Source organism: Pituophis catenifer, unplaced genomic scaffold, assembly GCF_029215685.1.
Source record: "Pituophis catenifer annectens isolate HBS135680 unplaced genomic scaffold, rPitCat1.0.hap2 SCAF_2, whole genome shotgun sequence".
Classification (NCBI taxonomy): domain Eukaryota; kingdom Metazoa; phylum Chordata; class Lepidosauria; order Squamata; family Colubridae; genus Pituophis; species Pituophis catenifer.
In genome coordinates, this window is record NW_027256882.1 from 227,344,440 (window position 1) to 227,370,601 (window position 26,162).

A 26,162-nucleotide genomic window follows, 5' to 3' on the forward strand; every position below is an offset into this window, starting at 1 on the left:
TATACAAAATCTTGCACCTGCTTATTTGTCCTCTCTAAATAAATATATTGCTTTAAGAATGATAGTATAGTTGATGTAGCCCGCACTTTATACGCCTAGTAAATAAACACAAAATGCCATTTTGAGATTACTGTAATCGTGCCTATATTACTTATTTAGGATTTACAGTATATTATGAGCTATTAATTTTACTGGTTCTAAAGATGTTTGGATCAAATTTATATAATCTGGTCTATTGCCAATTAAAATAACATGAACATAAAATAAAGTTTTCAATCTTTTGGTATTTTTACTAAATTTTATTCTACTCAGGTATCAATCTGCTAGCTACAAACTGAGAATCATTCTTCTGTTTTTTTCTAGATTAGAAGCCATTCAAACCTATTCGAATAATGTCTGAATACCCAATAAAAGTGAAATATTTCTATGATATTTTTTATGACTCAGATTGTAAGGCTTAATTGTAGTTTTGTTTCTTCTAGAAAAACCCAAGAATAATTCCTTTTTCTAAAACCTTTTAAAGTATAGCCTGATTATGTTGATCGTAATAACATTTCATTATTTAAGAACTTTATTGCTTTGTTTGAAAAGCAATTTCTACTCAATGGCTCTCTCCTTTTAAACTGACATGCTTAGGACTAAAGAATAATTGTTAGAAATCCAGAAAGTGACACCTTTTCTACAGATGCTTAATTTTGAGCATAATCATAATGCATAGGTACAGCCTACTAGTCATGAATTAATCACAAAGGTATAAATATATACCTAGTAAGAGAGAGGGGGAAAAAAGGGTAGAAATGTTTACTATATGAACGCTAGAGGGCACTCTTTAGCCATCAAAGTTCCCAACATGTTTTCCTTTTGTTATTTGAGTAATCATTAAACATCAAATTTGGCAAAAAAGTAGTCATTATAGGCCAAACACTTTTCTGACTAATGACTTGTTGTCAGTGCCCTTGATTTCAAATATAGGAGAAATGGCTTTTATTAACTAAATAAAAGAGGTGAAAAGGCCACTTTGTCCATTCTTTTCCATAAACTCATTAGAGCATGCATTTATTTAGAACTGGAATTCAAGAATTATCCATGATCTTTCACTGTTATCACTTTTAAAGTCTTTTAATATAAGGAAAAGTGCATAATTTTGCTATTTTTGCTAACTTCCCTTTCCTTGCATGCAAGCAAAATTATTTTATGGTTACTTGAAAGGTGTTCTCTTTGCACCCTTTACAATGAGAAAGAAATGATTTTCCTTAACATAATTGGGACAAAGACTATCTCCAGTATTAGGTTCTGCTCACACTGCACTTTTATACTATTGAGAAAAACTGGATTTTGTTACTTAAAATATATAACTGCTACATAACCACAAGAGTATGTTTTGGAATTTTTTATATGCAACTTTAAATGTACTCACATTCTGCTTTATATTTAGCTGTTTAATTTTCAAGTATTATAAAGGTGCCAGGAATGTACATACTAAAAGTATTTTTCAGTCTTAATATTAAACTGCTCTTCAGCAGAATAAAGTGAATATAATTTATTTCTCTGGGTAATACTTACAAAGTACTTCATTTTAACAAATATTTATTTGATCTTAAAGGGTTTCAATAAAACTGATGTTAAGCTATGGGAAATAAAAATTTGTCAGAATAAGATAAGTTGCTTTAGACCGTCATCTGTCTCTGTCATGGGCAGTGAAACATTGTGCTGTCAACATAATGATATGTTGCATTAAGAAGTTATTTTCTAAAATGCCATTTCATTTAAATTGATGTCAGATTTGTTGATAGATTCAGAAACTGAAGAGAATGAAATGTTATCAGCTAAGGTCTACAGGAATCATCTAATATCTTGTAGCATAACATTTTACTTCTTCATTATTTATGAAGTAAATATATGTGTGTGTGTGTATGTGTGTGAGATATTCATACAAAATGAACAGAGAAGCAAAAAGCTTGAATTAAATTAATCCCTGATTTTGAATTAGGCAGCACTGTGCTGCATATTTATGACATTTTTAGTTGTAAAAAGTTCTGTTATTGTCCCAATAGACATTTAGCTCTGTTATTTCTCATTCTCTGGACATTTATGTTTTAAGGCGAAATTGCCTTAAAACTGAAATCTACAAATATGTAAATTTATACCTGATGGTCTTTGGATTTTATGCATGGTCCAGATGATTATAAGACTGATCAAGTACATAGGCACCCACTAGGCAATAGATATTAAGTTCTCCTGTTTTAGTACCTATTTCCCCCTTCCTCCCAATTTATAAATAATCAATTTATAGTTTTGCCAGCAAAAAGAAAATTTCGGGGATAAGGTTTTATTTAGCTAATGTTATGCTCTGGTTCTTCCCACGATTATTCTTATGGACAGATAGAGGTGAGACTTTCTTATACCACTTTAAAGTTGGGGTTTAATTTATATCATTGTATCATCCAACATAAAGGCATGAAGAAGCTGTAAGAATTGCAACCAAAACCTGTAGGGCCAACAAGTTTCTTTTCACTCTCTTCTTCACTCTGCTGCTAATCATGCAAGAGATGGAATATGATTGAATAGGATGCAAGACATATTGATAAAAAGCACACTCTCTTTCCACCAGTTCCTTTAAGTAGCTTCAGTCACACAAACTGAGTTATATCTAAACTGTTTTCTTTTAACCTTGCTACTTCAAAAAGATAAGGGGCTTTATAAAAAAATAGCACTTAACAAAGCTGAAAATAATGCAATGATTCAAGATCCAGCACAACAATAATATATATTGCAATGTCCAACACTGGCCCACAATATGGAAATCAGCATTCATAACACTGATGGCTATTAAAATACATCTATTGCATAAATCCACATCACATGAAAAACACCTACAGTCCACTAGCAGAAGCAGTATGCCTAAAGCGTCTAAAGTAACCACTAGCAGCCACTAAATAGTTAACTGTACTGTACACAAGGCTGAGAATCATTACGAACACATACTGCACAACTGCAATGGCAGAAGGTGGAAGAAAGCTCTTGTTGGTAGCCCATGCAAAACAGAGGCTGTCTCTAATGACAAGAAGCAGCTACAATATTACCTTCATATTACTGTCCACCTTCGGACTCTTACCTTTTTGACATCTCTGACAAGGTGATACAAAGTGTTGGATGGCCCATGTCTCTGAAAAGGATCACAACAAACAGCTTAATAGTTCTGATGTATCTGAAGAAGTTATTTGGATTAAAGGACAGAGAGAGCTCATAACACCCAAAGTACTGAATGTGACAACTGTGTAGTTTCTTAATGTCTAACAAAACATTTGAATCAAAAGAAGAGACTATTTGTAGCTTAGGGTTGAGCTTTGTTATTTTCTTGCAAATGTGTCATTACCCAACTAGGCAACATTATCAGTGCTAGTAGGGAGTAAGGTTTGCTCTCCGTTTATATACAGAGAACAAACCCCACTCCCTTCTTGCACTCATAATGTTACCTAGCTACAAATATTCTCTTCTTTTGATTCAAGTGTTCTCCTTCCATATGAAGACTTAGTTGCAGTATATTAATTTTTTGAAAGATGCTCCAAATGGGCGGAGATAGTAGTAGACTTAATCCAACATATTAATGTGGATCAAAAGGTACTAAACTGCAGTTCTTCAAACATTTACTACTAGGTGAAAATTGAGTCATGGACAAATAGTACTAATGCCCTTTAACCATCTCATGAAATTTAAGTATGATATATGATGTATGCTTTATATAGAGATTACCAAATCATGCAATTCTTGATTTATTTATTTTTTTTGTTTTAAAAACAAAACTTTATTCATTCTTAAAAACATTTAAAACATACAAAAGCTTGATTAAGTTAAAAGTTAACTTAATCAAGAAACAAATTTACATATACATATACAATACACAACTTCAACTACTAACTAATTTCTATTATTATATATACATATATACAAACCTACAGTGACATATTTCATTTTCTTTCTATCTGACAGTGCAGTTTTTAATTATGTTAATTTCCTCTAAATTTCATCTCTACCCATTTACCCAGGATAAGGAGGACTCAAAATATTTTACAATATGGAATAGATGGTACCAGTGGATAAATCAGAGGAGGGTAAATGGGCAATTCTTGATTTTTTAAAATGAGTTAATGTTGGGGAGTGATTAAGAAAACAGAGCAGGAGGCAATGTATACTGACCTCTGCAGAGTTAGAATAATTACCATATGTCCTTAATATTATACCACCCATGCAGCCTGAGATAGACTTTAGATTACCATTATTATTCCCCACTATTAATAAATGAAAATCAAGCAAAAATTCAATAAGCAGCATTATTTTTTCTGGCTGTATGAGGAAAATGGCTGTCTATTGAATTTTTGCTCATCTTTTAAGTGAAATACATGAGTTACAGCCTGCTGGTAAGTGAAAGTTTTATTATTTTGACAAGGCAGCTGATATTCCCTGAGAAATAATAGGAACCAAATAGCACAATTGAAATGGTCTGCTTTAGCCTAGCCAGTTCAGTGGTGTTTTGAAAATGGCATTTTTTTAAAAAAAGCAATTCGTCTTGGGAGCAAATTATTTTTAACAGAATCCAAACTATAAAAGGGTACAGATACGTTTTTTTAAAGCATAGTATACAGTTGTATTAGGCTTTAATAAAAGAATAAGCAGGCAAAACATTATGAGATTTTGTTACAGGAACACTTTAAGGAAGGCAAGCATTATTTCGGGAATGAAGAAATTGGATGAATTTCTGGGCTTCATGCTAGGGTTTGAAGGGAATTAAATAAACAAATAGGACCCCTACCGTATTATACAGCTCTTCTAGTCTGGAGAGGGTGAGAAAACGATGCATGCTTACTCCATTTTCTATGAGTAACTTCACAAAATCCACTCTGTCTAACACCAGGGCATCCAACATTGCCTGTTCAAGGGACCCCACCTAAAAAGGAAATAGCTTAATCAGGGAGACCTTGTGATCAGTGGAGAATGTTCATACAAAAAGGAAAATATTTTTCATTTTCCTATCATTTAAAAAACGGGTTCCACATAATATTCTTTTTCAATACAATTTTGGGATGTTCTTTTTACTTCTGTTCTCTTGGTGTGGATATCTCCTGTCAGTTTTTACCAACTGGTATCATTTATCATTAAACACACTAACCCCAGTAAAAAATATTGAGTGACTCTTAAAGCTTGCACTTCTCCACTGGAAGAATTGTTCAGTATCCTCCATTTTCTGTTCTTCAGTTTTATCAATTGTGAGAGGACATATTCTCTTGGTCAAACTTTGCGGAATGGTTTTGGAAATTCAAGTATGCTAGATTTACCATGGAATTTATCAAAAGTTCTCATGAGTTGAAAAATTTCATTTGGGAATTCATTATATTATCAACAATACTTGTTTATCTGTGGCTCTGTTCAGGATTTACCATAGTGTATTCAGTCAAAATGGAATAAGCAGTGAAGAGCACTTGCCTTTTCCTAGTTGTGCTGGTGACATAAGTGAAATTACGGTCTCCACATTACAATATGATTGTTTGTGGCAGAGAGCCTTCACACATAACAATGGTTCCATTGGACAGTTCTGAATTCCAGCTTATGTGGAAATGATCACATATACAGCTAGCCTTCTTACTGAAGACAATTGCCCTTTCCGTCACTAATCCTCCTCCAGGTCCATCTATCCCAACCTATTCAACAACTTTCCATTAATTTCCCTATCTGAAGTCATTATGTTTCTCTTCCATAATACTCAGAAATGCTATTTATCCCTCCCACATTTTCAGCTTTTTTTCCTCTGACACAGAAGCTGAGATGGAAATTGTTGAATTTTCTGAAAAACTGAAGACTCTATATCTGAATTGCATCTGCTCCATTACTAACTGTATTTGTATATCTGCGGCATATCTTTACACATGTGCAAAATTACAGGTGGGCAAAAACATTTTTTCAACCTTATTATTTGAGGTTTCGTTATCTGGAGTTGCTGAACTGGAACAGAGCCTCTCAAAATATATATCGAGAGAGAACAAAAATGCATAATATGACATTTCAGGCATCTCAAGAGCCAGACTATGGTGTTTGAAAGCTTAAGCCACAATAAATATATTTGTCCTTAGATTTTTTTCTACAAAATAAAGAACAATTGGTTATGCTGTATTTTAAACAGCTCCACTAGATGACACTATTTCCTACAAGAAAAATTACAGACATCTTTATTATGATTACATGACAATGTAATGTATTATGATTACATTATGTTCCAGAATCTCTCTCTCTCTCCCTCTTCTCCCCCATGAAAATAACCATGCTCAACTGGAAAAGTATTTGATAACCATATAGATACCGTACCGGCCACTGTTGTCCATAAATAAAAATCTGGCTGCGAGCAATGTCTACCCTGTTCCAAGCTAATGCCAAACTCAGTTGATCTGGAGCAGAGGCATTCGCTCCTGTAGAAATTGAGAAGAATACAAATATTTAATTAATTCAACACAGTCAGTGGCAAAACAGACCCTCATGAGAAATAAAAGGAAAGAAAGTAGACATACTGTATGGTCCAAATGAGAGTTATTACAATGATATTTATACAATTTTCTTGCTGAAGTTAGAAATCTAGTTCAAGATATTTAAATAAAGCAGGATGCCTGAATATTTTGGAAAATTAAGATTATAAATTAAAGGTCTTGTTGTAACAAGAAAATAGTAATTAACGAATTCCTTTTTTTCTAACTTTGATAAGCTAGGGTTTATATAGGCAGATTTAAGGGGAAAAAATCTGGAACCCCTTTCTCAAAAAGCAGGGTAACAGAAGCAGAACTGTCTTACAACTGAGGAGATGTGGTATAGAAGCTTGTATTAATTTTGCTTGCTAGATTAATCTAATGTTAAAAGAATCTCTCAGAGGTCTCTTTTGTATATTCCTCTCAGATGCTAAACTCAGGAGTTTGCTTAGTCAGAAGGAAGCTAACGGACATAACTTAGTTTTTTTAGTTATTTTATACAATTGAAGAAATTGTCTACTATGTATACAGAGAACAAAGCTTATATAACATTTTAAATTATAGGTTATTTTCTGCCTTTCCAATGATCACGTCAGTGGTCATTTTTGCTGTCCTTTTCAAGGCCACTGGAGGCAGCTGACTCTGCTGACATGGCAGTCCTCCCAAGCCTGGGATCTGTGGTTCCTATGTTGCCAATCTCTGTCCTTGCAATTCCATTCCTTTTAAAAACACAATACGGGTAGTCCTCGATTTACAACCACAATTGAGCCCAAAATTTCTGTTGCTAAGCGAGACAGTTGTTAAATGAGTTTTGCCCCATTTTACGACCTTTCTTGGCACAGTTGTTAAATAAATCATTGCAATTGTTAAATTAGTAACACGACCGTTAAGTTAATCTGTCTTTTCCATTGACTTTGCTCGTCAAAAGGTCGCAAAAGGGTTCACATGATTCCGGGACAACCGTCATAAATATGAGTCAGTTGCCAAGCATCTGAATTTTGATCACTTGACCATGGGGATGCTGCAATGATCATAGGTGTAAAAACATGAGTCACTCTTTTCAGTGCTGTTGTAACTTCAAACAGTCACTAAATGAACTGTTGTAAGTTGAGGATTACCTGTGCAGAAAACTAACCAGAAATAACTAAAGGATACAATTGCTTCTGTTTTAAAAATTAAAAGCCAGAATAGGATGGCTTTTAACGGCAATCCGTGGAAACTGGAACATTTCCTGGGCATTGTAAAAAAAATTGCTTTATAACTGAGATCGGTCATTAAGAGAAGTGGTTGCTGACTCAAATTGCAAATGTGCTTAGGATCTGACTTCAGTTTTCCTTTGCTTTAACAGACCTGTGAAGGTCACAAAAGGAAGGATTGGTTTTCTTTTTCATCACTATCATAATTGCAAATGGTTGCAATTATGGTTTTTTTTTTTTTTTTAGGAAGATAATTTGCTGGGATTTTGTTAACAAAGCAAAAAACTTGTCTTACAGAATTTGTCTCACAAAAACTTTCCAGAAAAAAATAATCTTTTAGAGCTTTATTTATTTTAATTTAATAAACTGTATTATATGTGTTTGGAACTTAACATATATATGCATACAAGAAAGTAACTGAACAGTATCGGCAGAAAGAAACAAAACAAAGTGTATTCTGTAATTCAGGAAGAAGAAGCATGTAAGAAATATATAATATTATTTCAGGTCAGTGAAAGATTCAAAAGTAAAGTAAAATGAAAAGTGACATGAGTATTGATGCAGATACAATATCAGTCACTGAGCTGTAATGAGATTTCCAATGCAACTGTAGCTCTTCAATGGCCTTTATCAAAGGTTTGGATTAGATTGCTGCACCACAAAGCATGTGAATGAATGAATGAATATATTAGATATAATGTAACACATTTTTTAAAATTAGATCAACAGAACTTGTAACAAGGAAGAAAACATCCTAAAGTGGTTGCCTGAATTGTCCAGGGCAGCTAAATTATTAAAAAAAATGAGAAAATAGTATTGTATAATAAAATCTGTGGCAATTCGATACAGATTTTAATCTTACAAGCCTTATTTTGTATACTTTAGCAGTCATATATGTTTATGTTTTATCTGAAATACCCAACTCTGATTCAGTGGGTATTTGCCTGTGAACCTGCTGAGGATAATATTGTATGTGTTTAATGCTCTCTATGAAAGTTTATGAAATCTGATCATCTTTAATATAAAGAGGAAGCTACAATGAAAAATGTCAGCTGAATTAAATAATTACTAGTTTCATATGTGGTGCCAAAGCACTGTTTTTTAAATAATGGTCTTTTGGGAAAGCACAAAGCATAGTTAATAAATGTAATGGCTAGGTTAGTATATCATGCCAAGCCAAAACAAAAAAACCCCAAATGGTTAACTTAATGTGTGAACACAAATAAGTGCATTTTATATTCTGGGAAGCAATTTTCTATATCTCTGGATCGAGCAGTAGTATCAGCCTCTCTTTTCCTTTTTCCCTTCCTTGCCTGGGTCTCTAAATTCTGGGGGGGAAAAGTCTCGGAACCTTTTTATTAAAAAATGAAGGGAACAGGTTTTGTTTTTTTCTTTATATAATTTGAACATACTACTCTGATTTAAGATTTCTGGGTTACAGTTGTGCAGCATGATTTTATACATATCATTACTACATTATTTTGTCTCTTCATATTAATCAAGCCACTGCAAACACTGTTGGGCAGGAGGTGAATTCTCTATTTTATATTCTCATTTCAAGGGGAGTAAAACCTGATCAAGGCAGAGAAATGGTTCTGAGATTCATCACACGGTTTTTTTGTTGTTGCTAGGATACTCCCTTCTTGTCTGTCTGAGTTAGAAAGCTGTCTTGTGACTCTCCAGTGGATTTGCATCATGCCAATGTTATATCGGAGCACAGCAATATCTCTGTTACTGCATGTTTCCATTAAATGTCCAGATTGTACAGATATACCGTAGTTAAACTGATCTCTCCTTTAAGTCCTGACATTCCAGCTAGATAGATGACAACAGATAATAATAAAATGTTCTTGTTTTGCAAAAGTATGGAGGAAAAACATTCTGGACACTCTTGTTATCTAGATTCATTGGGGTCAAATTTATTTGGGTTCAGTTAAAAATTTGAAAACATCATCCTAAACGTTACAATTTCTCAATAATAACAAATGCTTACTAACTTTTTTCTAGAATCTATTCGATACATAGCAAGAATATATATTTATTTCTGTGCAGAGAAGCAACCTTAGCAAGGATCAAGGGAAACCAAATGATAGAAGCAGCATTTTGTTGATGTTACACAATCTAAAAAAGTCTGTAGAGATTCTCAGTCATCCAGGTCATGGTTGTCCCAAAGGTGCTTTTTCAGGAGGCAACTGGACTTTCTTGTTTTTTCTTTCACTTCTCATCCAAGAAGCTTCTTCAGCTCTGACTGGATGGTGAGGAATGGAAGGATTTATATTTCTTGCAGACAGCTGGTCATCTGCATCCTTTTAGAGGGTCATTGAAGCACTTGGAGGTTTACCTGCATCCTCAGGATCACCTGAGTGGTGCTAATGCCACCATTCAGTCAGAGCTGAAGAAACTTATTGGATGAGAAGTGAAACATCTTCAAAAAAACAACAACAAGACAGTTTAGTTTGGGACAACCATGACATGGGTGACTGAGAATCTCTACAGACTTTTAGTTATGCAATTTGGGATGAACACCCTTCGAATGGTGTGGGAATATGAACAAATTTCCAGAAAAAAAAAATTGCAGACTAGAGGAACCATTTGGCCTATTCAGGTGACCTTGAGGACAGATAAACCTCCAAGTGCTTCAACGAGCCTCTAAATTTAAAAGGATGCAGATGACCATCTATTTGCAAGGAATATAAATCCTTCCATTTCCCCACCATCCAGTCAGAGCTGAAGCTTCTTCGATGAGAAGTAAAACGTCTTCAAAGAAAAAACAAGAAAGTCCAGTTGCCTCCTGAAAAACACCTTTGTGACAATCTCAACAATTTCTTGTAGTTGTATTGTAGTGGAGATTGCACCATGACAGGAAGAACTTGTATCACTACAGCAAAACACTGCTTCATTAATATGTTAAAAATGCTGGATCACATGGAAGCCTTTGTCTTTGTATACACAGACAAAGTGTATGCATGAGTGTATATTTCATAGTATCCCCTGGAAATTCTATGGATAAAATAAGCTATTTAAATAAATAAATAAAAAAGCAAGGAAATCTTTATGCCCAATCTATCAACAAATCTGTTTTCTAGTTGGCCTCTTTCAGGTGTGTGTGTGTGTGTGTGTGTGTGTGTGTGTGTGTGTAAATGCCCTATTTGCTGCTCCAAACACCTTGCACAGAAATGGCATTCACGAATTGCACATCTCTCAATACAACATGTTACTAAGCTTACTCCAGCATTTTTGTTTCAAATAAAATGAAATTGAATTATAATCATTTCATGGTTGACATGCATTGTCCTATGCATCAGGCTAGAGAATAGCAGCAATGTTGGTCCAGAGCTGCAGGACAAATGCTTTGTGAGCATGCGTCACGATACATTAACAAGCTAGAAGAAACCAAAAACATCAGAGTCAGGTAATCATAGCAATATGCTTCAATGAACACAACTTGGATGAGGTAGCACTTATGGAAATGAACATATTGTATATCATCCACTGTGCTTCTTTCAACATTTCATACAGTAGAAAAATTTGGACTGCCCTACAAATCATACAGATGAAAGGACTAGGGGAAAAAAGCAGCAACTAAAATAACAAACCTTTTGTGAAACAGCTGTGTTCTGCATCCTTTCCAGAAACACCCCTCCCCCCCCAGATTTTAACAAAAAATCTCTAATTATATCTTTTTAAAAACATAATATAAATTGAATTAAGAATGTCTAAATGTATAGATGCAACTTCAGAAGATAGGGGCAATATTAATGTTACCAATAGCACTCATTTGGTAAAACCTTTTCTTTTACTTTTTCACTTTTACTTCAGCATTGCACCAAGCATCCCATTAGAATAACTATACATACTTCTGTGGCATGCCATAACATTTTATTCTCTTCCATGCAGCTTTCAGATTCTATTTTCTTCTAATTTTTCAATATATCATAAGCCATCAAGTAAATCATCATTTTAGATTTATATTCACACCTCTGTCATGTATTAAGGCACTACTGAAGATATAAGAATGTTTTCCAGACATATATCAAACCATGAGAATTCTCACTCATGGTGGGCAGTTTTCTGTACTTTCACCTTGTTCCAAAACATCCATTCATGCCTTCTAGAAGAATATATTTCCCCTGGATTATATTCATTTAGAATTTGGTACAAATTACCTATAAAATCACATGTTCGATTATCAAACATTCACTGGATTTCAAACAAAGCTATCCAGCCTTTAACTTATTCCCCTTGACATTCTCTTTGAAGAAAAGTATAGATGTAAAAAAGGAACCTTTATAAGACTATGATGTTTTAAAGCAAAATTTGGATTCCTACATATTTTATAATACTATATTTATTTATTAGACTCCAGGCAGCTGAAAACAATAAAAATTAGAAAGGGTAAAAGCTTTACAAAATTAGAACACAGATTGCATTGATAATGTGCTACTGAGGCCTCTCCATTTGAAAAGTTCAACAAGTTTGGACTTGTTTTCTGAATAACAAAAAAAGATGGGATCCTGTCTGATCTTGGGATATTAAGTATCCCAAAGGGAGTGGTCTGCTGTTGAGAAGATTGTCCTAGAGGCCCCAGTCCTCTCTACTGAAAGGACTTATTATATTTGCAGCAAAAGGCCCTAAAGGTAGCCCAGGTCACATAGATCTTTATAATCGTTAATCTTTATTGAATCATCTTGAATGAGTCCCAGAAGAGTATTGGCAATCAATGAAGCTACTGCAAAATAGGTGCTTTGCTATTGAACCAGTTTTAGTCTGTTCTAAATTCTATTATTGGTGGGTTACGTCAAATAATGGTGTAACTCACCAACAATAGAATTTAGAACAGACTAAAACTGGTTTAATTATTTGTAAAAGTTTGCTGTGTAGATTTAATATAGGTTTGTTGAGGCAAACAATTATGTTACCTTTTAACAAAGCTGTCAAGATGGCCAGATCAATATCCTGGTGTCCTTCTGACCCCATGCGAAATACTGTAATCTGAAATGAAAAAACAAACAAAAAGTTTCACATGTGCAACTAAAATACAGATAGCTATTAAAACAATATGTAAAATTTGCAGAGTCTGAATTCAGAGATATTGGGAGCAAACAAAATTGGTTTATATCAATACAGGAAGACAGATTCATAATAAATATTAAAGATTTAATAGTTCCAGAGTCATTTTGCTGTTCAGATTTGCTATACGAATTCTATATGGAATATGCAAAATATTTTGCACAATTCATAATAATTCCTTCTCTTTGTCAACTATTGAGGGTAATTAAAACACCAAAATTGCAGAAAGCCATTAAGGGAGCAGTGATCAAACTTGTAGCAAAAATACCATTAGGATTTATATTGGTTAAAAGTACTGTAGTACTATGTCTCCACTATTCATCCATTTCAAAGTATGGATACATTGTAGTCCAGATTTATTCAGTATAAGCATCTTCTAAAATCTGACTCTAGGGTGCATTGAGAAAAATTAGTTTCTTCTACCCGTGCAGCACAAGTGAAAGCCTATACAATGTTCTCTAACCATACAGTAAATCACAATTTCCTCATTAAAGATGAGTCAGAGAACTCTGCAGTAGATAAAAATTATCTAATAAAGCAGAAACATGGGATATAGAGATTAGATGCCACTATCAACTTTTGTTGTGAATAGTGACACTGATCTAGTATTAAGCTTGTTAACATAAGATCAATGGGGTTCCCATAGCAACCAGGCGAGTATATTTTCCTGTATGCAAACAACACAAAAGTAGCATTCAACAGTCGCAAAAGGATGTGCTGAATACACAAATGATCTCCAAAACTACACTTTTTACTAATGCCTGTATTTGTGCAATGACAATAGGATTTCATTTAAGCAACAATTGTGTATCAATCAACAAATATGCAGTGAACCCTTAAACAAGAAGTATGATACAGCCTCAAATTAATCAATAGGGGAAGCAAAAAGGGGAAGGGAGAACAAAGACACCAACATTCACTTGCCAATAATGATACACTCTGGTGAGGCTTGTAGATGCCTGCAACTGGGGATAGAAAAGTCTATTCAAATAACTGCATTATATATATCAGCGGGGCAGAACCTTTTCTGGCTGAGAGATGCATTTGGTTTTTGAGTGAGATATATGGGGGCTGCATTCTATAAAGTGAACAGTACAGATTAAGAATTGGGTGGGATTGGAATAGATACGAATTAACTTGGATATTTAAGTTAAATTGCTAAAATATAGTTACTATTACTCTTCTGCGCATATTCAATGCAGCAATTATGAAATAGCTCTGAGGCCTGCAGCCATGTTTTGGTATGGAATGTGCACTCTCAGTAGAGATAAATGTGTTCTCTTCTCATATTAGGATTCCAGGCTTACTACTTAAAGCATTTTTAAATTTATATCTATTGTTTTAAAACAAGAAACTTGCACGGTTCTTACTTTACGTTTAGCATTATGTAAATGCTATGAAACAAGGCATATTTCATTTGGGCTTTGGGCATAATTCAGAGCTGTGACTGCTTTAGTTGTGTCATGGATGATCCAAGAAGGAAACTGAAAAAGAGAAGCATAGGCCTACTAGTTTGACCATAGTGTCTCCCTGAGAAGGTTGGGCACTGAAGATAGCATCCAGAAGCTTTGATTTCCTTTCAGGGCTCCAGCAGTCAGATAGTAGGTGTGGAACTGAAGTCTGGCTCTTTTGCCAAAAAAGAAGATTTACCCACTGTGGTTGACCTATTCTATATAGCTTGGGCCTTTAAGGTATCAATTCCAATTCTTTCAACTACAAATAAGGAATTTTGGAGAACTAGATCTCTCTCTCTCTGTCTCTCTGTCTCTCTCTGTCTCTCTTTCTCCCTCCCTCCCTCGCTCCCTCCCTCGCTCCCTCTCTCTCTCCCCTCCCTCCCTCCCTCCATCTCGCTCTCTATTAGTAATTATCTACTGATAACCCTAATATGCATACCTGGAAAGAAGTTCAAAAAGATAATAAAAGTCTCCCTTTGTAAGTATTTTGAAGATAGTACAGGTAGTCCTCAACTTACAACAGTTCATTTAATGACCATTTGAAGTTACAATGACACTGAAAAAGTGACTTGTGATCGTTTTTCACATATGACCATTGCAGCATCCCCAAGGTCACGTGATTTATATTTGGATGCTTGACAACTAACTCATATTTATGATGGTTGCAGTGTCCGGGGCTCATGTCATCACCTTTTGCACCCTTCTGACGTGCAAAGTCAATGGGGAAACCCAATTCACTTAATCACCATGTTACTGATTTAACAACTGCAGTGATTCAGTTAACAAATGTGACAAGAAAATTCGTAAAATGTGGCAAAACTCACTTAACAAATTTTTCACTTAGCAACATAAACTTTGGGCTCAATTGTGGTCATAAATCAAGGACTACCTGTACTATGATTGCTAAGAGTCAACAATAGATTTAAAAAATTCTCAAAAATAGAACATGTAAGACAAATCTTATCTCCTTCTTTGACAAGGTAACCACTTTAGTAGACAATAGGAACATTTTTGAAAGCTGTTAAGTGTGGCTTAAGTTCAAATGGCACTGCAGACAGGTGAATCTATAACTAACTGCCCAGAGATTTGGTATTAATGTTTCTACATTGAGTTGGAGAGCTTAATGAGAGGGGTCGTGCAGAAAGCTGTCTTGGGGTCAGTATTATTCCACATTTTTATTTTTATATATACACTTTATTAAAATTCTATAAAGGCAGAAAAACACAATACATAAACAAATCAGAATATAAACCTACAAATACAAAACCGTGTACTAATACTAATACTAATGTGCTGTATTTATTAGTAAGAGTTGATTTACAACTACAAATGAGCCCAAAATTTTTGTTCCTAAACAAGACAGTTGTTAAGTGAATTTTCTCCCATTTTTATGACCTTTCCTGCCATAGTTGTTAAGTAAATAACTGCAGTTGTTAAATTAGTAATATTATTAAGTTAATCTAACTTCCCCATTGACTTTGTTTGTCAGAAGATTGCAAAAGGTGATCACATGACCCTGGGACATTGTGTCATAAATGCATGCCAGTTGCCAAGCATCTTAATGTTGATCACAAGATCATGGGGATGCAGCAACGGTCGTAAGTGTGAAAAATGGTCAGAAGTTACTTTTTAAAGTGGTGTTGTAACTTACAATAGTCACTAAACAATGGTTGTAAGCAGTAGTGAAATCTTCCCTGGTTTTCTGCCCGCACATGTGTTGTGGCCCGCCAGCGGCCTGTGCGGATCGTGGCTGATCCTGATGACGAGGAGGCTGGTGTGTCGCGTCAGCAGCCTGCGCAACCGGCGCTCGCGTTGGACAGCGAGGAGGCTGAAGAGGATGTGGTGCCAGAGGCAGAGACTCAGCCAGGGCCTTCAGAACCTCCAGAGGCTCCTTCAAGTGGAGATAGCGAAGTGGAGGAGCCTGTCCTCAATGCTCAAGCACGCAGGGCTGCCAAAAGGCAGGAGTGGCTACTCAGGAGCTGGAGCAGAACAGTATGCATGGTGCATGCCAAATGCACACTGCACGCATGCATGCGCAAAGCATGCCAAATGAATGCTGCACAAGTACGCATTGCATGCCAAACACACGCTGCATGCTCAATGCGTACCAAATGCACACTGCATGCACACGCATGTGCAGTACGCATCAAACATGTGCTCCATTCAAGTGAGGGGGGGGAAACAGCTGTGCTGTGCGATTTAGATTCACTAGAAAGCAGGATTTTAAATCACGTGGCCCAGCTGATCATCGGAAATACTGGTTCGAACCAACCGGTACCTTTTTTTTTACTACTGGTTCACTGAACTGGTACCTTTTATCACTACCGGTTCTCCCATACTGGTGCGAACCGGTAGGATTTCACCACTGGTTGTAAATTGAAGACTACCTGTAATGCCTGCAAAAGGCAATTACATGCCAATTAAAATGTTCGAAGTCTTTGCTCTTCTTCAGTGTTCTACCTTAGATGAAATCCCAAGACTGCTAACATTGTAGCACAGGTGTTGCTGCAATAGGAATGCTGCTTGGGTCCGTGATTCATGGATGGCTTAGTAGAATAATTTGTTATAATGTCTGTCTTACTGGGCATAAAAGGAAAAAGCTGAGTTACATTCTAATGTCTTCTTGGAAGCACAAAGAATGATAATGCATCCAGCAGTCTGCATTTTGCTGCAGTTTCATTTTTTCACTTTGAAGGCAATCAAAACAAATATTTGGCCTAGTAGTACAATTGTTCATGTTTATTTAACTACTGCAGATGTAAATTATAAATGCAAAACTACTTTGCTTAACAGTAAGACATGTTACTAGGATAGCTTCTTCTGTTTGCAGCCTAAATTACTCATACATTAAGTTTCTCAGACTAGAATGGTAATTCTATTCTGGTGTGTACGCAGCAATAATGATTGAGTTGAATATGCCTGCCTGAATATTTTGATAGTATTGTCCCTTGGAAGAGAGAATTAAATGAGAATGAATGAGTCCCTACACCTACATACAGTCTTCTACATTTTAGAAGAAAAATGTAATAAAAACCCATTAGCAGGCATGCAGAAGTTACAGAGTTGTTTCCCACTTTCATAAGCACTACGAAATATCATGCTAAAGTGATGAGTCAGCTATACTGGGCCCAACAACTGCTGACTGTAACCAACTGCTACTAATAAATAGTGTGTGTGTATTAAAACCAAAGCAATATAAAATGTATAGCAAACTACATGCCAGAGAAAAATGGCATAACTTTGAATGATCACTGAATGAATGGTGGTTAAATGAGGACTACTAGTACTGTTTTAAGAAGACTATTTTTCTTTGTTTTTTATTTGCATTTTAATAGTTACTTTGTAGCACATTGCCCATAATTGCTATAGCATTTGGAGGTCTTGTAAATCTAACAAAATAAACTTACGTAGTTTTCTGCTATTTTTTTCAATACACAATTCTCTTATATAGATGTTTCGCTCATCTCCTTTTACAGTTGCTGGAACTTTTGAATGAAAAACGTTTTCTCTAACACTGCACAGAAATCCTTTCTCTTGTTATAAAATTATGATTTATACAGCACTCTATTAATAACTGTAAGTGAAATTTTGAATTCAGGAGTGGCCAATATATTACACATATTTTTATGAAGGAGAAAACAGCTCTGGCAGAGAGTAAGGAAATCAATTACATATATATAAATTCCACTTTATATGAAAGGATGCCTATTTTAAATAAACTCTTCTGAATTAGGTTTTCATTTATATTTTTTTGATATGTGTTCAGCTTTCTCAAAATTTGATAAGGTGGGGATTATTTACACCATTAGTTATACTAGGAAAAGAAGCCATTTCGATTCAAGCTAACCTCTAATTTGTCTACAGATGGAGTAAAGTATAATAAGAGAATTACTTTCTGTTGGTGAAGTCATATTTTCTGCAATCGAGATTGGAGCGATTCACTTTAAGTTTGTATCTATTGTGTGCTCGTGTATTATTGTGGTTGAAGCTGAAGTAGTCATTGACAGGTAGGACATTGTAGCAGATGATTTTATGAACTATGCTTAGGTCATACCGAAGGCGGCCTAGTTCTACATTTTCTAAACCCAGAATTTCAAGTCTGGTGGCATAGAGTATTTTGTTATGAGCAGAGGAGTGGAGGACTCTTCTTGTGAAATATTTCTGGACATTATAGATAGTCTTTGTTTAACAAATGTCTCATTTAACAACTGTTTTTAGTTACAATAATAATGACAAAATAATTTTCTGATCATTCCTCAAGTTTACGACCTTTGCAGGTCTGTAAAGGAAAAGAAAACTCAGGTAAAATCATAAGCACAGTTGTGGTTTCACTTAATCACTGCTTCACTTAACGGCCAAGTTACTGGTACTAAATGTAGCTAAACAAGGACTACTATATCTGAAACAGGAGCACAGGAAGGAGTTCTTGGAGTTGTGTGTCCTTTCAAATAAATATTTGGCCAGCTTTGTGTACAAGTCTTGGATTCAATCCTTGGCACTAAGAGAATATCTTTCTCCAGGACTTTCAAAGTTTTGTGCAGTGGTTAAGGCACTAATCTAGAAACCAGGAAAGTGTGAATTTTAGTTGCCCCTTAGGCACAAAGCCAGTTAGGTAACCTTGGGCCAGTCACACTCTTTCATCCCTAGGAAGCAGGGATGCTTCCAAAAAATCTTACCAAGAAAACTGCAGGGAGTTTTCCAAGCAGTTGACAGAAGTAAAAAACTGACTCGAAGGAACACGTACACACACACAAACACACACAAGGTTATTCAAAGTGACTAACACTCAAGTTTAACAAGTGTGAAGCAATTTTATAATATTCACTCAATCCATAATTGCCTGGATGATATACAGGCAGTCCTTGACAGTCCTTAACTGCAATTGAGCCCAAAATTTCTGTTGCTAAGGAAAACAGTTATTTTTTACAACATTTTACTCCATTTTTCTTGCCAATTGTTAAGTGAATCACTGAATTTGTTCAGTTAGTAATAAAGTTGTTAAGTGAATCTGGCTTCTTCATTGACTTTGCTTGTCAGAAGGTTGCAAAAGGTGATCACATGACCCCAGGACATTGCAACCATCATCATATATCAGCTAGTTGCCAGGTGTCTGAATTTTCATCATGTGACCATAGGAACGAGGTAACAGTTATAAGTGTGGAAAAAGGTCAGGTCACTTTTTTCACTGCTGTTGTAACTTTGAATGGTGACTAAATGAAAATTTGTAAGTCAAAGACCACCTATGTGCTTTAATATTTATGTGCATCTCTGATCCACCCTTTTTCTTCTCAACTCCTTCCTTGAGGATGGCTGTAAGGATGCATTTGTAAGCAACCTTTTTTTTCACTAATAATAATCCATTACAATAGAATCAAAAACAATATTTTATCTTTCTTCATGTATAGTTAGATAAATGTGCAAATTGGTTTTTATTGATGAGGGCCTTGGATGAAATAGACTAGAGCAGTGATGGTTAACCTTTTTGGTGCCGAGTGCCCAAAGCAAGTCCATGTGTGAATGCATGTGCACATGCCTGAACCCCTAAAATGCAATCCATGCACCCCCCCCGCATGTGCGCCCCTGTGCATTCCCCCTGCACCCTGTTTTGGCTTCCAGGTTGGCAAAATGGCGCACACCCTGTTTTGGGCCTGGAAATCCTCCTGCACCAACCTAGAAGCCAAAAAAGGGTGCGAGGGGGGGGCGCATGGGCCCGCCCGCATCCCATTTTGGGCCTGGAAGGCCTCCTGCACCAACCTGCACCCCTGTGCATGCACCCCATCCCCTACATAAGCACCCAACCTCCCGTGCATGTGTGGCAGAGACCCGAAGACCAGCTGGTTGCTGGAAGGTGCACACGCATGTGCAATGGAGCTGGGCTGGGGCGATGGCTGGCATGCCCACAGAGAGGGTTCTGTGTGCCACTTGTGGCACACATGCCATAGGTTCGCCATCACGGGACTAGAGTAACAGAGGTTGGTTTCAGCAGGTTCTGACCAGTTCTGGAGAATCGGTAGCAGAAATTTTGAGTAGTTCGGAGAACCGGTAGTAAAAATTCTGACTGGCCCCGCTCCCACCTATTCTTTGCCTCCCAAGTCCCAGCTGATTGGGAGGAAATGGGGATTTTGCAGTAACCTTCCCCTGCCATGCCTACCAAGCCACACCCACAGAGCCGGTAGTAAATTTTTTTGAAACCCACCACTGTAGAGTAACTAGCCCTTTCACCTAGGCTTCACACTTTGGCGTAATCCTGATAAAATATCAACTGCACTTGTTGATGACTTTGGGCAGAACTGGGACAGGAGTGGAGCAACAGTCCTGATTCTCCTTTCTCTCTCAGTGATTTTCAACTTCATTGATCATTGTATCATTCAGGACTGGCTTCAGAGTGGGAAATATGATGCTTGTGGTGGTTCTCCCTTCTGTGGAGGAGGGGAGAGATCAAGTCTAAAGTCTCTCACATGTGGGGTGATACAGCGTTCAATACTCTTATCATAGGGTTTCTCTCTTTACTCTGCTTTTGTTCAAACAGTTCTTAGAAATATGTTTTCCTCCTAAACTTGGACTCAGTGGGTAGTGGGGCTCTTATTGGATTGGGCATGTTTGATTGCATATTTTAACATATATGAAGCCACTGGTTAAGGTCATCCATTCAGTATGCTGATAATGCCCAGTCTTGATCCTATGTTAAGGAATGCGGTCATTGTCTTATCTCAGTGTCACAAAGCTGGGAGAATCTGGATAGAGATAAGACTGGTTGTCTGTGGCCTTTTGGATTGCTAGATGTCTTGGGATTGGTGAATAATCTGATTTTTCCTGGACCAACAGTTTCTGTTCAAAGAGCAGGTGGCAGTTATGACCAGGAAAACTTTTGGACCAGGTGGCACATAGTCCTTTTGTGCTTTGGTCACCTTGTGCCTGGTTTAAAAAATTCAACAATAATAAATAGATAATAAACTGTCATGGTGCAAATATTTTAACACTGATATTTAGAATATCTGGAAGATTAAAGCATTATCATATTTCCAACCGAAGAAAAGAAATAAGCAAAATAGTTTCCTAACATTGAAGCAAAAATATCCTTCATCCTGAAGCACACATTCACTTTCCTATATCAAGGACTGCCACTTAATTTATGCATGACATTTCACTTGTCAAAGAATTAGTTATTTACCATCTTCAAAAATGCACTTGTCATATGATAAGATCTGATCTATTGATCCAATGGAAACATCTAAACAAGATAAGCTTTCTTGATAGAGTCATTGTGAAGGACAGGAAGAAAGAGCACAGCGTGATAAAGAAAAACATGAGTCAAAGGGAGACTCGCAATATTCTGTTTCAGAAGAAAATGAAGCTATGAAAAGAACTAGAGGCCGATTGCTGATAAATAGCTTTTTTTTATATATCAGCAAGTTGAGAAAGTAACCAAGCACACTTTGGTTAAGTGTAAAATAAGACCTTGTTCCTTTGCTGAACTTTTTGTATTTTGAATGACAGAGTGCCAAGTTTGAAAACCTGATAATTGTTTGATTCAGAAAATCACAAAGTGAAGTGACTTTATAATATGTATAAAGAGCTTGTTAGTTTGGCCCACCCCAGGAGACTAATAAACCCTATTGGGTTCCAGAGGGAACTTGGAACCTGAGGACTTGGCTGCAGACTGGAATAGCCATGTGACTGAAACTATGGACTGGATTCTCTTATACAGCCTTTTTCTGGGCACTGATCCTGGCATTCCCTCTTGATTTTCCACTGAATACCGGGAGATGAAATGCCAGAAGAAACTCCTGGAGTGCTGCTGGAGAAAGACAAAAACAAATCTGACTGAACAAGAGTAAGAGCCCATAAGGACAGTGAAAACTTGTTATTTCTCCACTCTTATTGTATCTGCCAATATCCACCCAACAGCCCTGTTTAGGGTGCCCCACTCCCAATTGAGGAAGGGGGCTGGGCCATAGGATCACCAGTCTGTCTGGCAGACAAAATCACTCAGATTCGCTCAGAGTTGGATTGTGACTGGGCAAGTCCTAGTGAGTTGCCCAGGGCACAGTCTTGTTATATTATCAGGACTTTTTGATTCTGTTACACCCCATTGATGAGCTAAAAATGTAAGACCTGAGTTAACCTAATCTAAACTATAAACAGCTGAATATATCATTATAACCACCTTGAAAGGGTTCAGAGCATGACTGACAAACAGTGAATTTAACGGTGGTAGCAACCAAGTATATTATTACTATATTAATAAGCACAATACTCCATTACAATGCTAAATCTTATTTAATTTATGCTAATATTATGCTACCTAACCATATTATGCTACCTAACCATAGGACAGGGATGAATGATTATGGAAAGGATTAAACTGTTCTATGTGCCTGCTGAATTTTCTATTGAAATTTGGATTAGAGCCAGTTTGCCTACTAGTTAAGGCACCAGGCTAGAAACCAGGAGCCTGTGAGTTCTAGATCACTTTAGGCATGAAAACTGGGTGACTTTGGTCCAGTCACTCTCTTTTATACTTTGGGTGACTTTGGGCCAGTCATTCCAACCCATCTCACAGGGTTGTTGTGAGGAAAATAGGAGGAGGAAAGAATATTAGGTATATTTACCACCTTGAGTTATTTATTAAAATAATAAAGGTGGAATATAAATAAATAATTAAAATCACTCCGTGTCTGCTGTTAATTATAATAAAGTCCTCAACCATTTCCAAAGTTCAGCATCATATCTTGCTTGGTCGTGGGTTTTGAATTTTTTGAGATGAAAAAAGGAAGCCAATTCAGATTCACAATTAACATTGTGATGGGCCAAATTTGTCTTTAACTTAACATTTTCCTTATATATTCCCACTAGTTGTGACATATAGATGAAAAAACAGCTGGACTTTATTAACACAGTTTCTTTTTAAAATGGGACTTTGTAACAATACTTTGGAAATCAAAATTGGAACTTTTTTCTTAGCAAAGAGAGTACATGTATCTCATACATACCAAATATAGGTGCAATGTTTTTGTTTCCCTTTATCTGGAGTCTAATAAAATTTGTTTTTTTGTACTTCCTTAATATAGTGACATACCCCTGGGATTCAATAGCCGTCTTAGTTTCTGAACATGAATTTTTATGCATCTGCCACCTAAATTTATATAAGCATAAACAATTTAACAGAACGATGCTGCTTAATCAACAGAAGCCAACCGCACTGCAAAAGAGCTGTAATACAAAATGTAAATGAAAGGTAAAAATAGAGGACCAACTGAAATGCAAATCCAGACTTATGCAATTGCTTATACATGAATTACAAGAGAGTGACTGGTGAGCATTTTATCTTTAGGGTTTTCAAATTCAAACAGGTGCTTAATATCATTACCAACATTAATTAAGTTTTCAACATTAATTAAATTCACAAGAGGCTTTAATCAAACAAATAACACTGTTCGTTCTAAGACAAAAGTGGTTAGCCACAGCCAACAGCGAGTCAATTGTGCTTTTTAGAGGCCTCCCAAGAGACTTTGCTGAGGTCAAGGAATGCAGATCTCTTGCTTCTTTCAGTCCCCCTCAGTTAAATGTTCATGTTTGTGACCCAAGTACATAAATTTGGCTTCCTTCAGCCATAATTGAACAATACTTACCGTATTTTTTGGAGTATAAGACGAACTTTCCCCCCTAAAAGTGGGTGGAAATGTCTGTGCATCTTATACAGCGAATGTTGTCATAGTCCCGCCCACCTGCCAACCCCCACGTTTCAGCCGTTTTCGGTCTCTGCATGTTGCATTTTCGGCCTCTGTGCATTGTGTTTTCAGCCTCCACATGCTCCATTTTAGATCTGTTCCAGGCTGCGGGGATTGCCACAGCACATCGCCACCGATCGCCACCTCCACATGTTGCATTTCAGCCTCTGTGTGTTGTGTTTTCGCCCTCCTCACGCCCTATTTATGGCCTCCGTGCATCACATTTTTGGGCGGTTCCAGGCGGCAGGGATTGGTGGTAGCCCAAAACGCAACACATAGAGGCCAAAAATGTGACGTGCGGAGGCGGTGATCCCAGCAGCCTGGAACGGGTCTAAAATGGAGCATGCAAAGGCCGAAAACGCGACATGCGGAGGCCATAAACGTGACCCGCGGAGGCCAAAAATGCAACACGCTGAGGCGGTGATGGGCTTTGATGATCTCTGCAGCCTGGAACAGCTGATTTGCAGTATTCTGGCAGGCCGATCCAACTGCCAATCAGCTGCTCATGCTGAATCAGGCTGCGATAACGTGCTAAAGGTGACCAGGCTGTTTGGTGCAAGGATGCTAGCCAGATGAATATCAATGGATGCTGGTAGGCAAAGGCAGATTTTTTTTTCTTCTTGTTTTCCTCCCCAAAAACTAATGTAAATCTTATACTCTGGAGTGTCTTATATTCTGAAAAATATGGTAATTTAGTGTTATTCAGTATTAACATTAACTATGGGTAAGGTAAACAAGGATTGAACAGGACCAAGATATGCAAACCCACTTTTCAAATCCTGATTTTAAATTACAATTTTGAGACAATATAAATTTGACTTAGCCATGTGTCGTGCAATTGAGACCTGAAATTATGTTCGAAATGACCCCAGAAAGCCAAGTTTCAAAAATTTTTCACATAACAGACCAATATGAACATTATGCTACTAAATAGATTTGCATTACCAGTTCCTTCTTTTTCATGCATTCCATAAGGATTATGAAGAGATGCTGAGCCTGTGTCCGAGTGTAGGTGAAGGTTTTCTGGATAGTAACAAGTAATTGGTCTCTTAGAGATTCATTGATAAGCCTGAAATTTAAAAAGGACAGCATCTAAACATTCACCAATAAGCAAAACTCTGAGTTTAATTAATTATATTAATTAATGAATTAAGTAACTCCAAGTGTAATACCAAAACATCAAAAACATTGAATTTAATTCTCTTGTCCAACATTTATTCCGCAGTGCTTGTTCCTTTGCATAATTTGCTTTGCTTCTACTAATGATTGGTGGTGGTGGGGCATGAAGAGCTGAATACTAGAAATTTGACCTCTGAGATTTGATCAAAGCATTGCCTGCATGGTTTCATAAGCATAAAGGCTAAAAATGCACTTTCCGTTTCTTGTTTTAAAGTGAAAAATAAATTGTATATTTAGACCCATTTTGACTTTCCTCCCATTTCACACTTGAAGAATGGCACGTATGCCGTTCTGCCTGGGAGGTAAGAATGTACTCTGTTGTGTTTCATATGATTACAGTCATTCTGCAAAACAAAAGACAGGAAAAGCAGATAAAAAGATGCTTGATGTTTTTACAGACTCGGTTTCAATTTCTAGATCATGAGATGAAAAAAAACAAAACAAAACAAAGCCCCCTGGAATTAATGGCAGTACAACTGGGTCTGGCTATCTCAGAAGCCAAAAGGATTTTCAGATTTCTCTCTCTGACCTTGGAGGAGGGTATCTAATATCAGAACCACCTCCAGGCTCAGCTGAAACTTCCAGTACACGCTCAGCTTATTTTGGAACTCTGACAGTGAGAGATGGAGAAAAAGAGCAGATCATTTGCGTAATATATGCACACAGAACTTCGTATATCACAGGGGTGAGCAACGATGGCAAGTTTGCAACCTGTGTACTTCAACTCCCAGAATCCCTAAGCTAGCACGGCTGTAATTAAAACAGTACCAAGTACTTTATTTATTGATAAATAAAGTAATCAGTAAATTCAGGGACCCCCTTTATCTCACATGATTAGGCCCATTTAAACCGGTGTGCTGAGCATTTTTCACTTGGAGAAGAAGATGTGATCGATGTGGGAAGCCTTTTCCAAGGCTTCCCCCCATTCTGTGGAATAAGTAATCCCCTGAGATGTGCTAAACCCCTGTGCTTCTGGCATCTATGAGGATACTTAAAATCATACTTTCTAGAAATATTTGACAT

At 36.6% G+C, this 26,162-nt stretch overlaps 1 protein-coding gene across 1 annotated transcript in view; it reads right to left on the bottom strand.

Moving 5' to 3' along the window:
• The window catches only part of TRPM3 (transient receptor potential cation channel subfamily M member 3), a 63,601-nt gene extending 37,439 nt beyond the window's left edge, over window positions 1-26,162 (bottom strand). The window contains exons 1-6 of the mRNA XM_070934514.1: window positions 26,143-26,162; window positions 24,906-25,029; window positions 12,625-12,697; window positions 6,358-6,458; window positions 4,811-4,945; window positions 3,116-3,166 (exon numbers count right to left, since the gene is read on the bottom strand). Coding sequence (XP_070790615.1) covers window positions 3,116-3,166; window positions 4,811-4,945; window positions 6,358-6,458; window positions 12,625-12,697; window positions 24,906-25,029; window positions 26,143-26,162 — 504 coding nt within the window. The remainder of the gene's footprint in view (window positions 1-3,115; window positions 3,167-4,810; window positions 4,946-6,357; window positions 6,459-12,624; window positions 12,698-24,905; window positions 25,030-26,142) is intronic.